The sequence below is a fragment of the Ranitomeya imitator genome, chromosome 3 (genome assembly GCF_032444005.1).
Source record: "Ranitomeya imitator isolate aRanImi1 chromosome 3, aRanImi1.pri, whole genome shotgun sequence".
NCBI classification, from domain to species: domain Eukaryota; kingdom Metazoa; phylum Chordata; class Amphibia; order Anura; family Dendrobatidae; genus Ranitomeya; species Ranitomeya imitator.
In genome coordinates this window covers 795,095,393-795,112,475 of record NC_091284.1, presented here as the reverse complement: position 1 = coordinate 795,112,475, position 17,083 = coordinate 795,095,393, and the positions used below count along the sequence as shown (strand labels likewise).

Genomic DNA, 17,083 nt, shown 5'->3' with positions numbered 1-17,083 from the left:
CCTCTAGCTCTTTTGCCTCATCTCGTGAAACTGGTAAAAGTAAAAGCAGCGCGTCGTTAGTGGATGTTCACGGTCAGGGACAAGTCACTTCCTTGTCCTCTTCAGCAAAAACAACAACAGAGAAGAATGCAGCAGGCGACACAACGGGTTACTCCATGGAGCTCTTTACACATACCGTCCCTGGCTTAGAAAGTGAAGCAGTTAACAGTCCATGCCCATTACAAATTGAATCTGACATGGAGTGCACTGACGCACAGCCACAGCCAGACTACTATGCTGGTCCTTTGACTCAGACCACAACATTGCCCTCGCAGGGTGCTGATCAAGAATCAGACCCTGATGAGACTATGTTGCCCCATCACGAACGCTATACCACCGAACGACACGGTGACACAGACGAAGTTGCGCAGGAGGTACAAGAAGAGTTATTAGATGACCCAGTTCTTGACCCCGATTGGCAGCCATTGGGGGAACAGGGTGCAGGCGGCAGCAGTTCTGAAGCAGAGGAGGAGGAGGGGCCGCAGCAGGCATCAACATCGCCACAGGTTCCATCTGCCGGGCCCGTATCTTGCCCAAAACGCGTGGCAAAGCCAAAACCTGGTGGAGGACAGCGTGGCCATCCGGTTAAAGCTCAGTCTGCAATGCCTGAAAAGGTATCCGATGCTAGAAAGAGTGCAGTCTGGCATTTTTTTAAACAACATCCAATTGATCAGCGCAAAGTCATCTGTCAAAAATGTTCTACTTCCTTAAGCAGAGGTCAGAATCTGAAAAGTCTCAATACTAGTTGCATGCATAGACATTTAACCACCATGCATTTGAAAGCTTGGACTAACTACCAAACGTCCCTTAAGGTTGTTGCACCCTCGGCCAATGAAGCTAGTCATCAACGCAACATCCCTTCCGGCAGTGTAGGACCACCATTTAGCGCACCACCTGCTGTATCTGTGCAGGTATCTTTGCCAGGCCAAAGCAGTCAGGGTCAGGGAATCACCAGTTTCGTAGTAGGAAACACTGCATCTAGGGCACCGGCGGCAACAATACCATCTCCCACCGTCTCTCAGTCTGCCATGTCCACCGGCACCCCCGCTAGTTCCACGATCTCCAGCTCTCCAGTCCAGCTCACCCTACATGAGACTATGGTTAGAAAAAGGAAATACTTAGCCTCGCATCCGCGTACACAGGGTTTGAACGCCCACATAGCTAGACTAATCTCGTTAGAGATGATGCCCTACCGGTTAGTTGAAAGCGAAGCTTTCAAAGACCTGATGGACTACGCTGTACCACGCTACGAGCTACCCAGTCGACACTTTTTTTCCAGAAAAGCCATCCCAGCCCTCCACCAGCATGTTAAAGAGCGCATCGTCCATGCACTCAGGCAATCTGTGAGCACAAAGGTGCACCTGACAACAGATGCATGGACCAGTAGGCATGGCCAGGGACGTTACGTGTCCATCACGGCACACTGGGTAAATGTGGTGGATTCAGGGTCCACAGGGGACAGCAAGTTTGGGACAGTTCTGCCTAGCCCACGGTCTAGTAAACAGTTGTCTGTAGCCGTTCGCACCCCCTCCTCCTCCTCCTCCTCGTCCTCCTGCAGAAGCAAGAGCTCGTCCACAGACCGCAGTCGCACAAACACTCCATCCGCACCTGCCACTGTTGCACACCAGGTCTCCCATTATGGGGCAGCTACTGGCATACGTCAGCAGGCTGTATTGGCTATGAAGTGTTTGGGCGACAATAGACACACCGCGGAAGTTCTGTCCGAGTTCTTGCAGCAAGAAACGCAGTCGTGGCTGGGCACTGTAGATCTTGAGGCAGGCAAGGTAGTGAGTGATAACGGAAGGAATTTCATGGCTGCCATCTCCCTTTCCCAACTGAAACACATTCCTTGCCTGGCTCACACCTTAAACCTGGTGGTGCAGTGCTTCCTGAAAAGTTATCCGGGGTTATCCGACCTGCTCCTCAAAGTGCGTGGACTTTGCGCACATATCCGCCGTTCGCCTGTACACTCCAGCCGTATGCAGACCTATCAGCGTTCTTTGAACCTTCCCCAGCATCGCCTAATCATAGACGTTGCAACAAGGTGGAACTCAACACTGCACATGCTTCAGAGACTGTGCGAACAGAGGCGGGCTGTTATGTTTTTGTGGGAGGATACACATACACGGGCAGGCAGTAGGATGGCAGACATGGAGTTGTCAGGTGTGCAGTGGTCGAAGATTCAAGACATGTGTCAAGTCCTTCAGTGTTTTGAGGAATGCACACGGCTGGTTAGTGCAGACAACGCCATAATAAGCATGAGCATCCCCCTAATGCGTCTGCTGATGCAAAGTTTGACGCACATAAAGGATCAGGCGTCTGCACCAGAGGAAGAGGAAAGCCTTGATGACAGTCAGCGATTGTCTGGTCAGGGCAGTGTACATGACGAGGTACCGGGCGAAGAGGAGGTGGAGGATGAGGAGGATGATGGGGATGAGTATATTTTTAATGAGGAAGCTTTCCCGGGGGCACGGGAAATTGGTGGCGTGGCAAGGCCGGGTTCTGGTTTTTTGAGGGACACAAGTGACGTAGATTTGCCTGCAACTGCCCCTCAACCAAGCACAACCGCAGATTTGACAACGGGAACTTTGGCCCACATGGCGGATTATGCCTTGCGTATCCTCAAAAGGGACACACGCATTACAAAAATGATGAACGATGACGATTACTGGTTGGCCTGCCTCCTTGATCCTCGCTATAAAGGCAAATTGCAAAATATTATGCCACATGAGAACTTGGAACTAATATTAGCAACAAAACAATCAACTCTTGTTGACCGTTTGCTTCTGGCATTCCCTGCACACAGCGCCCGTGATCGTTCTCACACGAGCTCCAGGGGCCAGCAGACCAGAGGTGTTAGAGGGGCAGAAATCAGAAGTGGCGTTGGACAGAGGGGTTTTCTGACCAGGTTGTGGAGTGATTTTTCTATGACCGCAGACAGGACAGGTACTGCAGCATCAATTCAAAGTGACAGGAGACAACATTTGTCCAGTATGGTTACAAACTATTTTTCATCCCTTATCGACGTTCTCCCTCAACCGTCATTCCCATTTGATTACTGGGCATCCAAATTAGACACCTGGCCAGAATTGGCAGAATATGCATTGCAGGAGCTTGCTTGCCCGGCAGCTAGTGTCCTATCAGAAAGAGTATTCAGTGCTGCAGGTTCAATACTAACAGAAAAAAGGACTCGTCTGGCTACCCAAAATGTAGATGATCTAACCTTCATTAAAATGAACCACAACTGGATTTCAAAATCTTTTGCCCCACCCTGCCCGGCTGACACCTAGCTTTCCTATGAAAAGGTCTTGCCTGTGGACTATTCTGAATGACTTTTCCAATCTCGTAATTTTCTTCACCTGATTGTCCAGCATACGACATGTTTCCACCTCACGAAATGGCCAAACTCCCCACACGGGGCCGTGCTATCGCCACTTTGCGCTTGGACCCTTGAGAGTGCTGTTTGTCTGAAGAGGTGGGTGTGGCCGCTTTTGGTCGACGGCACTGCCACTGGGTCCCTCATAGTACAATAAAGTGTCTCTGGCGGTGGTGGTGCGCACCCAACGTCAGACACACCGTTGTAATATGAGGGGCCCTGTGCCTGTACCGCCGGCCACAAGACAGTTCCCCCCCCCAGCTCAAACAGTGCTCTACCACTAGCAAAATTATCTCTCACAGCTTCACCAATGTGTAGTCTAGCCGCTGACATCCTTCAATGCCTGGCACTGACAATACCATTGTTTTGACATTTTTGTTATGTTAGGCCTTCGAAGCCTGTCTGCGGTCCCTTCTTTCTACAACTACTACACTGACCAGGCCACTGCTGGCCGTGTTACCCTGGAACCAATTTAAAAGTGCCTACAGTCAGCCCAATTTTGTTATGTTAGGCCTTCGAAGACTGTCTGCCGTCACTCCTTCCACTAGACTTCCACTGACCATACACTGCTGCCCATGTACCCCTGGAACCAATTTAAAGTGCCTACAGCCAGCCCAATTTTGTTATGTTAGGCCTTCGAAGCCTGTCTGCGGTCACTCCTTCCACTAGACTTCCACTGACCAGACCACTGCTGCCCGTGTACCCCTGGAACCAATTTAAAAGTGCCTACAGCCATGTGTTATTATTTTAGGCCTTCGATGCCTGTCTGCGGTCACTCCTTCCACTAGGCCTCCACTGACCACACCACTGCTGCCCGTGTACCCCTGGAACCAATTTAAAATTGCCTACAGCCAGCCCAATTTTTTTATTTTAGGCCTTCGATGCCTGTCTGCGGTCCATTCTTTCAACTACTACTACACTGACCAGGTCACTGCTGCCCGTGTACCCCTGGAACCAATTTAAAATTGCCTACAGCCAGCCCAATTTTTTTATTTTAGGCCTTCGATGCCTGTCTGCGGTCCATTCTTTCAACTACTACTACACTGACCAGGTCACTGCTGCCCGTGTACCCCTGGAACCAATTTAAAATTGCCTACAGCCATGTGTTATTATTTTAGGCCTTCGATGCCTGTCTGCGGTCACTCCTTCCACTAGGCCTCCACTGACCACACCACTGCTGTCCGTGTACCCCTGGAACCAATTTAAAATTGCCTACAGCCATGTGTTATTATTTTAGGCCTTCGATGCCTGTCTGCGGTCACTCCTTCCACTAGGCCTCCACTGACCACACCACTGCTGTCCGTGTACCCCTGGAACCAATTTAAAATTGCCTACAGCCATGTGTTATTATTTTAGGCCTTCGATGCCTGTCTGCGGTCCATTCTTTCAACTACTACTACACTGACCAGGGCACTGCTGGCCGTGTACCCCTGGAACCAACATCAGAAAATATAAAAATAAGTATTTTGCTTATAAAAAAGAAAATACTGGTGAGATATCAAATGCAGACATTTTAACATTAAAAACAAACACACAACTCTAATCTGGTACAGTACTAAAAATGGCCACCAGCTACAATTACTTTCTCCTGCAAGTAGTTAACTGAAAGTTTTTTTAAATTGAAAACACACATATGGCATCCACCGAGTGTTGTCCTGTCGCGTCTTCTTTATATTATTGCCGAGAAGATGCAAAATAATGAAAATAATAAAATCATTAATTACCAAAATAATAGAGAAAGTCAACACCACATTGCAAATAAACATTCATTCCAAATAAAGAAGCAGGGCGCGTCCGAGGGTGAGTATATACCTAATAAGAATATAATCACCCTCGGACGCGCAATGCTTATTTCCAACAGCCTTCCTTCCTAAGAATCAGCCCTTCCGTCGTGTAGAGAGACGTTGTGTTACACTCCAAGGTGTTCCCCAGGTTGCCTTTCCTGAGCTTCGATCTTCCGGCTCTCGTTTAGTAGTTCTTGGAAACTACTCTGCATTAGGCCTTCAAATTGGGTATGGGGTGTAGAGAGATGGTGTGTTCCACTCCAAGGTGTTCCCCAGGTTGCCTTTCCTGAGCTTCGATCTTCCGGCTCTCGTTTAGTAGTTGTTGGAAACTACGCTGCATTAGGCCTTCAAATTGGGTATGGGGTGTAGCGAGAGGGTGTGTTACACTCCAAGGTGTTCCCCAGGTTGCCTTTCCTGAGCTTCGATCTTCCGGCTCTCGTTTAGTAGTTCTTGGAAACTACACTGCATTAGGCCTTCAAATTGGGTATGGGGTGTAGAGAGAGGGTGTGTTACACTCCAAGGTGTTCCCCAGGTTGCCTTTCCTGAGCTTCGATCTTCCGGCTCTCGTTTAGTAGTTGTTGGAAACTACGCTGCATTAGGCCTTCAAATTGGGTATGGGGTGTAGCGAGAGGGTGTGTTACACTCCAAGGTGTTCCCCAGGTTGCCTTTCCTGAGCTTCGATCTTCCGGCTCTCGTTTAGTAGTTCTTGGAAACTACACTGCATTAGGCCTTCAAATTGGGTATGGGGTGTAGAGAGAGGGTGTGTTACACTCTAAGGTGTTCCCCAGGTTTCCTTGCCATTGCTTCGGTCTTCCGACTCTCGTTTAGTAGTTGTAGAAAAGTACACTGCATTAGGCCATACAAAATGGGTATGGGGTGGAGAGAGATGGTGTGTTACACTCCAAGGTGTTCCCCAGGTTGCCTTTCCTGAGCTTCTATCTTCAGGCTCTCATTAAATTGTGGTTAAATGGAACAACTGCATTTGGCGTACTAGTTGGTTTGGGGCCTACTATCGGTGTCTGCCACTCCTTGCTGTTCTCCTCCACTGAACAAAGCTGTGCCGCCTGTTTACTACGGTTGCCAATTTTGAACTGCATTTCGACTACTTACTGATTTGGCCCTACTCTCTGTGTCAGCCTCTCATTCCAGTTGTCCTCCACTGCAATGCCCCCTGGTTATTCCTGTGTTACCAATTTTGAACTGCATTTAGCCCACTTTCTTCTTTGGGCCTATATCTGTGTTTCCACTTCATCGTGCCCATTGCCCAGCCAGTGATAGATGAGTCTGCTGGTACATTGACCCATAACGCAACATTCCCCGTGCACGCTACACAACAACATTGTGACCCTGCTGAAAGTCAGGTTGCTCTTCCCGCATACCATACCACCTTACACGGGGACAAAGAGGAAGGTGCAGATGAAAGTGCAGGTTCCTTCATCAGGTGGGGGGAGGAATACTAGTTGGCGACGTCACTGGCACAGGGCCTCTCATAGTACGCAAAAGTGTTGCTGCCGGTGGGAGGCGCCCCCGCCGTGCAAACACACCGCTGTACTTTGAGGGGCCCTGTGCCAGTGCCAATGCCAACGAGTGGGCCCCCCCTGCTTGCTCAGGTTCACAGCACTTGCAAAGTTGAAATACTTACCTCTCCCTGCTCCACTGCCGTGACGTGGTCCAGATTTCCTGGGCCCACTAATTACTTGAACCAGCCCTACCCCCCACAACTTTAGCCAAATGACCCCCAATTTCAAATGCCTTCCAATTATTATAAGGTAAATTACGCTTGACAAGCTTCATTAAGAAGAATGGATGGTTTTGACATTAAAATGGCCACTCTAGGTGTTTTCCTGGCCCCCACTCACTGCCGACTATGCTGCCCCATTGACTTGCATTGGGTTTCGTGTTTCGGTCGATCCCGACTTTACGTCATAATCGGCCGATTTCACTCGACCCGACTTTGGACATAGTCGGGTTTCGCAAAACCCGGCTCGACTCTAAAAAGGTCAAGGTCGCTCAACTCTAGTGGTCCCTAAAAAAAAATGGTGTTGTAAAAATGAGAAATTGCTGGTCAACTTTTAACCCTTATAACTCCCTAACGAAAAAAAATGTTGTTTCCAAAATTGTGCTGATGTAAAGTAGACATGTGGGAAATGTTATTTATTAACTATTTTTCATGACATATCTCTCTGATTTAAGGGCATAAAAATACAAAGTTTGAAAATTGCAAAATTTTAAAAATTTTCGCCATATTTCCGTTTTTTTCATAAATAATCGCAAGTAATATCGAAGAAATGTTACCACTAACATGAAGTACAATATGTCACGAAAAAAACAATCTCAGAATCAGCGGGATCCGTTGAAGCGTTCCAGAGTTATAACCTCATAAAGTGACAGTGGTCAGAATTGCAAAAATTGGCTCGGTCATTAAGTACCAAATTGGCTCTGTCACTAAGGGGTTAAACATGCTGATGTGCCTTGAATATTTAACAGATGGCCAATATTTTGTCCTCAAGTGTAGCAGTGGCTTACTCCCCTCTCTCCATTCAGCTGATGTGGGTTTTTTTTCTGTTTGCCCACCACTTATATAAACATGGTAAGGTGGCCCAGGGTGGGGACCGTGTTCCAGTTCGGGAGGCTTATGGCGCACAGATGCTGCACCAGTCTGGGAAAATGTCTATGTGAATGGAAGCTATTATGCGCGGGTCTGTGTGTGAATGTGCACAGGGAGGCGCTGATATAATAGGGCGCACATAAGACTTGCACCGCTCGTTTCCTTTTCCTCTTTTAATAACCCCTGGAGAAAGGACGATGAAAGTGAGCAGACTCCATGTTGACTTTTTGTTCCTGCTCCTATTTCCAGCATTTCGGTAACTTAGCCCGGTCGGGTTCACTCGGAGGGCATGTTTGCTATAGTAACCTCCACAAGGCGCTCTCGTCTGCGGAGAAGCCAAAATGCTTTTCTTTACCTAAATAATTTCCAACATTAACCTGCTTCCAAAAAACGATATTGGGAAAAATAAACATGATGGCGCAACACCCCGTATGGAGAGATGATGGAGATTGTGAGGTCACGTGAGCGGGCGCACAAAGACCCCATTCAGGGAAATTATTTTTTGCTGGTTTTGGGCTTTAATTAGCTAAATTGTCCTCATTTAGGACTGCCGGTCTCTGCCTTGTCCCCATCTGTTTCCCGTTCTACTGATTTATTAAAGGGCAGCGGGGAAATTGCTCTGGTGAACTGCAAACTTCTCCTTCTTACAAAGTTTATTGTTAATAAAAAGCCCCTGCGTATTCTGTAACGTGTGGATGGAAAGCATGTGCCGAGGGCGGGCGCAAAGTTCACAATGGGAGCTGGAAAAAGAAAGATTTTTTTTTTTCCTTTTGTATCCTAGATTAAAGAGGGTTTTTTTTCAATAGAAAAAATTTTTTTTTAACATTATTTGTAACCCCTTACTGACAGGGCCAATTTTAATTTTTGTGCTTCACAGATCGCTCAAAAGACTTGGGGTCGGGGCTGCGCACAGAGCTTAGGACTTGGGCCGCCCACAGAGCCGAGGACGGGGCCGCCCACAGAGCCGAGGACGGGGCCGCCCACAGAGCCGAGGACGGGGCCGCCCACAGAGCCGAGGACGGGGCCGCCCACAGAGCCGAGGACGGGGCCGCCCACAGAGCCGAGGACGGGGCTACCCACAGAGCTGAAGATGGGGCTTCGCACAGAGCCGAGGACGGGGCTGCCCACAGAGCCGAGGACGGGGGCGCCCACAGAGCAGAGGACGGGGGCGCCCACAGAGCAGAGGACGGGGGCGCCCACAGAGCAGAGGACGGGGGCGCCCACAGAGCCGAGGACGGGGCCGCCCACAGAGCCGAGGACTGGGCCGCCCACAGAGCCGAGGACGGGGCCGCCCACAGAGCCGAGGACGGGGCCGCCCACAGAGCCGAGGACGGGGCAGCCCACAGAGCCGAGGACTGGGCCGCCCACAGAGCCGAGGACGGGGCCGCCCACAGAGCCGAGGAAGGGGCCGCCCACAGAGCCGAAGATGGGGCTGCGCACAGAGCCGAGGACTGGGCTGCCCACAGAGCCGAGGACGGGGCCGCCCACAGAGCCGAGGTCGGGGCCGCCCACAGAGCCGAGGACGGGGCCGCCCACAGAGCCGAGGACGGGGCCGCCCGCAGAGCCGAGGACGGGGCCGCCCGCAGAGCCGAGGACGGGGCCGCCCGCAGAGCCGAGGACGGGGCTGCCCACAGAGCCGAAGATGGGGCTGCGCACAGAGCCGAGGACGGGGCTGCCCATAGAGCCGAGGACGGGGCTGCCCACAGAGCCGAGGACGGGGCTGCCCATAGAGCCGAGGACGGGGCTGCCCACAGAGCCGAGGACGGGGCTGCCCACAGAGCCGAGGACGGGGCTGCCCATAGAGCCGAGGACGGGGCTGCATACAGAGATGCGGACGGGGCTGCATACAGAGATGCGGACGGGGCTGCATACAAATGTTTTGCTGCAGATTTTTACCACGTTATTTCAATTTCCAAAATCCTATAAAAAAAACAATGGGGCTGATTTATGAAGATGGGCACAGAGCATCCTTGCACCAAACCAGTCTTGATAGAGTACAAGGAACCAAATTGATTGGGAGGCACAAGCCACTTAATGAATTAGGCAAATCTTGTAAGATGCCTCCATGCGCAGAGCCATAAATGCTACTCCAATCACTGACTGGAGTAGCATTTCTGGCATACAAAGCGATGTCACTTTTAATTAATTAGATGGGCGGGAATGGCCACGGTCTTCCCCTCCCCAGCTCGGCCCATTTCAGCAGAGCAGACTCAAACAAGTGCAAAGCGTTTGAAAAGTTGCAAACTTTTTGCACAACCCAACGTTGCACAATTTTTTCGCGCCTTTTCTAAGCCTTTATGCAACTACAGTAACGTACGAGCTTAGATGAATCAGCCTCAATGTTTTTGTCCCTTTCTTTTCCTCGCTGCAGTATTGTTGTCACTTTGGAAGACCTCAGCAAAAATAAAATCCATAAAAATTGACAAGAGTGTGAATTTATCCCTTAAATATTTGACTTTTTATTGTCCCATTTCGAGACCAGATGCTTGAATGTCTTTAGCAAAGTTTGGGTCAAATAGAGACAGAACTTTTACATTTTTTACGTTTTATGTAAGTTGCTTTATGTGATAGTAAGTCCGGAGCTCGGGAGGGAATCGGCACGATCTGATTTTTGGTGCACTAACTTGTCTGGAAATGATTGTGGATGCCATGTGGCATTAGCAGAGCCCCCGAAATATCGTAATATCAAAAGATCCCCTACATGTTGCCCCATTTTAGATACAAGACCACCAAAACAATTCATCTAAGGAGGTAGTGAACATTTGACAGCACAGGTGTTTAATAGAATCTTAGAACATTTTGCTGTGAATTTACATATTTTTCCACTAAAATTTTACACTTTTGCTCACCCCCGCAACCCCCCCCCCCCCCCCCCCCCAAAAAAAAAAAAAAAATTGGGAATGATTTGATTTTTTTGCCAACAAAGCTGTGTTCCTGAGGTGACCTTTTCAGTTACTGTATATCATTTTCTTGTTTGAAAAGCGGCATTTTAAATGGAGAAACATTATTCCTTGATTTTTTCTTTCCTATCTTTTTTTTTTTTTTTTTTACAAATTTTTACTTTATGTTTTTAATTTAGTTTTACTATGTGTCAAACATTTTACATTTTGCCAGGCAGCAGCTGCCAAGGCAAACAGGATCATGGGGTGCATTAAAAGAGGTCTGGATACACATGATGAGAGCATTATACTGCCTCTGTACAAATCCCTAGTTAGACCGCACATGGAGTACTGTGTCCAGTTTTGGGCACCGGTGCTCAGGAAGGATATAATGGAACTAGAGAGAGTACAAAGAAGGGCAACAAAATTAATAAAGGGGATGGGAGAACTACAATACCCAGATAGATTAGCGAAATTAGGATTATTTAGTCTAGAAAAAAAGACGACTGAGGGGCGATCTAATAACCATGTATAAGTATATAAGGGGACAATACAAATATCTCGCTGAGGATCTGTTTATACCAAGGAAGGTGACGGGCACAAGGGGGCATTCTTTGCGTCTTGAGGAGAGAAGGTTTTTCCACCAACATAGAAGAGGATTCTTTACTGTTAGGGCAGTGAGAATCTGGAATTGCTTGCCTGAGGAGGTGGTGATGGCGAACTCAGTCGAGGGGTTCAAGAGAGGCCTGGATGTCTTCCTGGAGCAGAACAATATTGTATCATACAATTATTAGGTTCTGTAGAAGGACGTAGATCTGGGGATTTATTATGATGGAATATAGGCTGAACTGGATGGACAAATGTCTTTTTTCGGCCTTACTAACTATCTTACTATGTTACTTTAATTGCTGGTTTAATACACTGCAATATTTCTGTTGATAGACCTGCAGGCTGTTGCTTGTCCTCACGTTGCCATTGTGTTGTGGGGGCCGTTCGAATCGTGGGGGGCGATGGGGAAAGAAAAAAAGGAGCCGCTTCCTCTCGCAACCCTCTAGATTCCGTGATCGCCATGGATCTCGGCATATAAAGGCTTAAACAACCAAGATCTGTGCTGGCACCGGCCCAGTAGGTTACCTGTCAATTAAGCCGAGCTCTTAACGGCGATGGCGCGGGCGCTGACTAGTGCCGCCATTACCACCATGACATTGTTTTGCGAAAACTCCTTCCCTGAAGAAAAAATAGTCAATGGACATGCATTTAAGTAAAAAAAAGAAAAAAAAATTGCAATTGCCTTTCTGAACTCCTCTCCGTTCATCTCCGTTTGAGTTGTTAAACTGTAAAGAGCTGCGGAATATGTTGGCGCTATATAAATAAAGATTATTATTATCTATGACCACATTAACGTTCAGCTCAACTGGGATGTGGTTTGTGTTTTGAAATCAGCACAGAGGAGCTCAGAAAAAGACAGATAAGAGGAAAAAATAAAACTTCCATGTCAGGCTTAGTTCACAGAAGGATTCTCCATTAACTCAATCTGCAAAAAAGAGTTATAGAAGGCAAATGGTGCAAAATTGTTAATGAAGCCAACTGCAATAATGATTTTTAGCACAAAATAAATGCAGAAAAAAACCCAACCTAACCTAATTTACTTAACCACTTAAATGCTGCAATCACAATAGACAGCGGCATCTAAGAGAAGAAGAGGATAAAGATTTGTGATGGGAACTAGCAGTTAACATGTTAATAGCTTGCTCCAATCAGGGGCAAAAGGAAAAGCAATAAATAATTTGATTTAATAAAACATATATTTTGTGTTGTGATGGTAAAAGGCGTTTGTTGCCCTGGGCATCGCCTGGACCAGCCTGCCTACGCCCCGGGCATCCCCTGGACCGGCCTTCCTACGCCCCGGGCATCACCTGGACCGGCCTGCCTACGCCCCGGGCATCACCTGGACCGGCCTTACGCCCCGGGCATCACCTGGACCGGCCTGCTTACGCCCCGGGCATCACCTGGACCGGCCTGCCTACGCCCCGGGCATCACCTGGACCGGCCTGCCTACGCCCCGGGCATCACCTGGACCGACCTGCTTACGCCCCGGGCATCACCTGGACCGGCCTGCCTACGCCCCGGGCATCACCTGGACCGGCCTGCCTACGCCCCGGGCATCACCTGGACCGACCTGCTTACGCCCCGGGCATCACCTGGACCGGCCTGCCTACGCCCCGGGCATCACCTGGACCGGCCTGCCTACGCCCCGGGCATCACCTGGACCGACCTGCTTACGCCCCGGGCATCACCTGGACTGGCCTGCTTACGCCCCGGGCATCACCTGGGCCGGCCTGCCTACGCCCCGGGCATCCCCAGGACCGGCCTGCCTAGGCCCCGGGCATCACCTGGACCGGCCTGCTTACGCCCCGGGCATCACCTGGACCGGCCTGCCTACGCCTGGGCATCACCCCGGTCTATCTTCTTAGACTTCAGTAGGAAAAATTTGAGAAGCCCTGGTCTAGAGGTTAATATAATTCATTATACTACTACCCAACATTATACCTATAGACTTTACAATAAAAAAAATAAATTCACATCATGCAATAAAAAAAAACCCGGTCTCACCTCAGCAGTTCCTTGTATATGGATTTTGTCACTTCTAGATATGGATCTATAGTATCTTCAAACTGGCAGACGGCTCCTCCGAGGCAGAGATGTTTGAAGAGAAGGAAAAGAAACTCTTGTCTATCAGACGGGCTAAATATCTCATAGTTGTCAGAACCTTCCAAAAGAAGGACCTAAAACAAAAATATTCAGGATAAAAGTGAGGACATAATTAAATGGTCACTTATGGTTCAACAACCTTTGCATAAATCCTTAATAAAAGCATATAAAGATACATTACAAAGTTTCTAATATCAGACAAATCTGCTTTCTTCTCCACTTATGAGCCACTTCTCCCCCTTTTTTTCCTCCTGGACTCATAATCCACTTTAAAAAAAATAATGCTAAAAAAAACAATGTCCAAAACAAACTGGACTGCAGTCCACTTAGGGATCAGATTACACCTGCCTATTGAAGTCTATGGAGGGGGAAGGATGAGCAGAGTGATACAGAGTGAAGCAGAGTCCACAGGTTCAGCTTTCTAGTCAGTGTTATATTATCACACCAGAGCAGTATTCACAGCTACACTGCTCAGTCCTGCTGTATAATGTCATCACACACAGATGCCTGATTGGACGTGTATAGTAAAAATCATAGCAGCTACTCTCCATCCACTAGCTCAGAGAGAACTGAAAATTAGAGATAGAGTCTGCAGAGGGGAAAAAATGTAAAAAAAATTAAGGATACAAGTAAACAAAATGACGATGAATAGCGTTACTCATTAAACACACACAGGACAGATCATTCTGAAAAGAATGGGCTGCTCGAGGCTGTGAGAAGTCTACGACTACATACTCCAACGGTTGATTAGCCGTGGCATGTCCCAGCGATATGAAATAACTATGGTATTAAAGGCAGTTTCTCAGTTCATTGTGGCACTTACCTTACGAAGTTCATCTGAGACAACAAAATCGTCAACGTACTCATCCAGGCATTTCGAGATATATCCACCTTCCTTGACAATATTTTCTTGGTGCAATCGATCAAACAATGACATGCACAGAAGACTGCACGGGATTTTCCTTGCTTCAATTCTCTTAACCTTGGTCTCTGGAAGAACAAATATCATCCATTAATATCTTAAAATAGTCAACATCCACTAACATAAAGGGGTTGGCCGACCTTGGGGTACTGTGTGACTGCAGACTTATGAATCTACACACTGTGAGGATTGCCGATGCCGGTGGCTAGACCAAGACTCATGTATACGATTTCCATACTCCTGGCCACATTCCGACTAGACGTCTCCAGCCTTGCTCAATACACTAGCATTGAGAAAAGGCTGAGCATGTCTAGTTGGCACGTGACAACATGTATACATATCGCATACTTATGGTCAAGTGCCCGCCAGTGCCCACGCTGAGGATTTACAAGTCAGACTTGTACCTCAAGGCCAGACAACTCCATTAAAGGGGTTGTGTCATAAAAAAAAAACTTTCCGATCAAAGTATGATTGCTATACATCTGGCTGATGAGACCCCTAATGAACAAGGATATTAAAGTCTACCGTGTGAAAGAAGTGCTAGTGAGCATGTGCGACCACCACATCTATTAGTACAGTGGGACTTTGGCGCCCCTATTTTCATGATCAGTGGGGGTCTCAACAGTTGGACCCCAGCGATCATGCATTTATCATCTATCCTCTGTATAGTAATACATTTTCTTTATAGGACAACTCCGTTAGGAACACGCATGTTACCTTTCATTCTAACCACCTGTATGTACTATTGTTTTACATAGGTCCCATGACAGGTTCAGGAAATACAACTACCATGTTCTGGGGAACATTAAATTAAAAGGGGTTGTCTGGCAGACAAAATTTTTTTTAAATCTATGGTTAAAAATGGGTTAAAAAGAAAAAAAAGAAAAAAAAGAAGAGGTGACACACAACCCACCAATCCCCTGCCCGTCAGATACTAGTTTACTTCACCACCAGTTTTCACCTATTTGTCCTATCTGAACACACAGGAAATGCTAGAAAATGCCACTCCGGCAATCACTGACTGGGGACCGGGATCAGAACAGTCGCGGCCCGGGAACAGTAAGGCGAGCTTGCTTCTTTTAATCCATTCAATGTCATTGAGAGAATATTGTTTTCCCTTTAAGGCTATGTTCACACATTTTTTTTTCTGCAGGCAAAATCCTTCTCTCTTCGCAGTAAAGTTTAGCGTTTTTCATGCAGATACAATTTAGTTCCTGTTGTTCCTGCACCGAAAACGCAGCAAAACGTGATACCTGTGCTTTTGCACTTACTCATTGCTTTCTATGGGTGAAAAAATGCAGCAGTTTTCCAATTCACGCAGGAAAACAAAAACAAAAGTGCGTGAGATTTCTGAAATCTCATAGCACTTGTATAACGCAGCTTTTAATTTGCATTAAAAAAGTAGCAAAAGCAAAAATGCAATGTATAAGTTCTTAGCACCGCCACACGTCATGTCCTGCGAGGGCCGGTACAGGGGATTATCATCAGCACACACGTATCGACCACGGACAGCTCTTTATAGATGTACATTGTCGGATAGAGCTGATAAAAAGAAGCACTTTTGCATTTTACTGTTTATTAAAATTTGTTTTGGTTATTGAGATACTAATACTTTCTTTTTTTTTTTTTTTACCATTTACAGCTCGTTGCCTAGGAGACCGACCACCACTGCAGCTGGCCACGATGAGGAGGTAACCAAGCACTCTAGGGAACATCGTCACCTTCAAAACAACGCTTTGAGGCTCAAAAGATCTTGTAAGCACTGCGCATGTTTTGTTGTCTAGCGACGGTGGTCGGTCTCCATAGCAGTGAACAGTAAACAAATGAAAAGTGAAAATATCTCAACAACGAACAACTATTTTAACATTTGCAAAATTGCTTGTATATACCAGCACTATCTGACTACTCCAGTTCATGAAGATGGGATTGACCCTCCAAAGGGGTTGCCTGGATTTAGGGATAACAGATTGGTAGATGTCTAACACCGGGGACTAGTCAGATGTACACTGTACAGTGCCTGTTCCTGGGAACCGCAGCTTCCATTTACTTCAACGGGAGCCTATACTGACAACATCCAATCAACCGCCATAGTTAATAATAGCAGATTGCTGGGTGTCAGACCCTTATTAATTGGATATTGATATGCATAGGTCATCAATATGTTAGTCCCGATGTAAATGGAGCAGTAGTGCACATGTGTGACCAGGAGTCAATCTACTTTATGGGTGTGGGAGTGACATGATTACCGCTCCTATAGAGACTGAACAGAGCAGCGGTCGCACATGCTCACTACACTATCACACAGAGGACTTCAGTGCCACCCGCATTATGCTTGTGATCAGTAAGGATCCAATAGTCACCCCCACACCCCCAATTACCTCTTTAAACAGTATTAGATTGGTGTGAACTTCTTTACTGTTGTGTTTTGACATCTCTGGCTTATCTTGACCTTAATTTTTTTTTTTTTTTTTTTTTTTACAAAAGTGGCAACAAGACGTTCTTTTGGACCGTGCAATGCGGGGACTGTTAGGCTACGTGCACACGTTGAGTAAAATTTCTGCAGCTCATGGCAGGTAAACCATAGCTGCAAAAATGTGTGTTTTTGCCTCGATCTTGGTGCGCTTTTGCCTCGATCTTGGTGCGTTTTTGTCTCGTTCTTGGTACGTTTTTCTCTCGTTCTTGGTGCGTTTTTGTCTCGATCTTGGTGCGTTTTTGTCTCGATCTTGGTGCCTATTTTACTCGTTCTTGGTGCCTTTTTGCCTC

General features: G+C 47.4%; 1 protein-coding gene across 3 annotated transcripts in view; it reads right to left on the bottom strand.

Moving 5' to 3' along the window:
* Positions 1–17,083, bottom strand: part of CFAP300 (cilia and flagella associated protein 300) — a 133,324-nt gene that overhangs the window by 53,286 nt on the left and 62,955 nt on the right. For all 3 annotated transcript variants that reach the window (XR_011319440.1, XM_069759192.1, XM_069759190.1), the window contains exons 4-5: positions 14,222–14,388; positions 13,300–13,472 (exon numbers count right to left, since the gene is read on the bottom strand). Coding sequence is in view for 2 of the 3 variants with exons in the window: in XM_069759192.1 (XP_069615293.1) it covers positions 13,300–13,472; positions 14,222–14,388 (340 nt within the window). In the remaining variant the exon portion in view is untranslated. The remainder of the gene's footprint in view (positions 1–13,299; positions 13,473–14,221; positions 14,389–17,083) is intronic.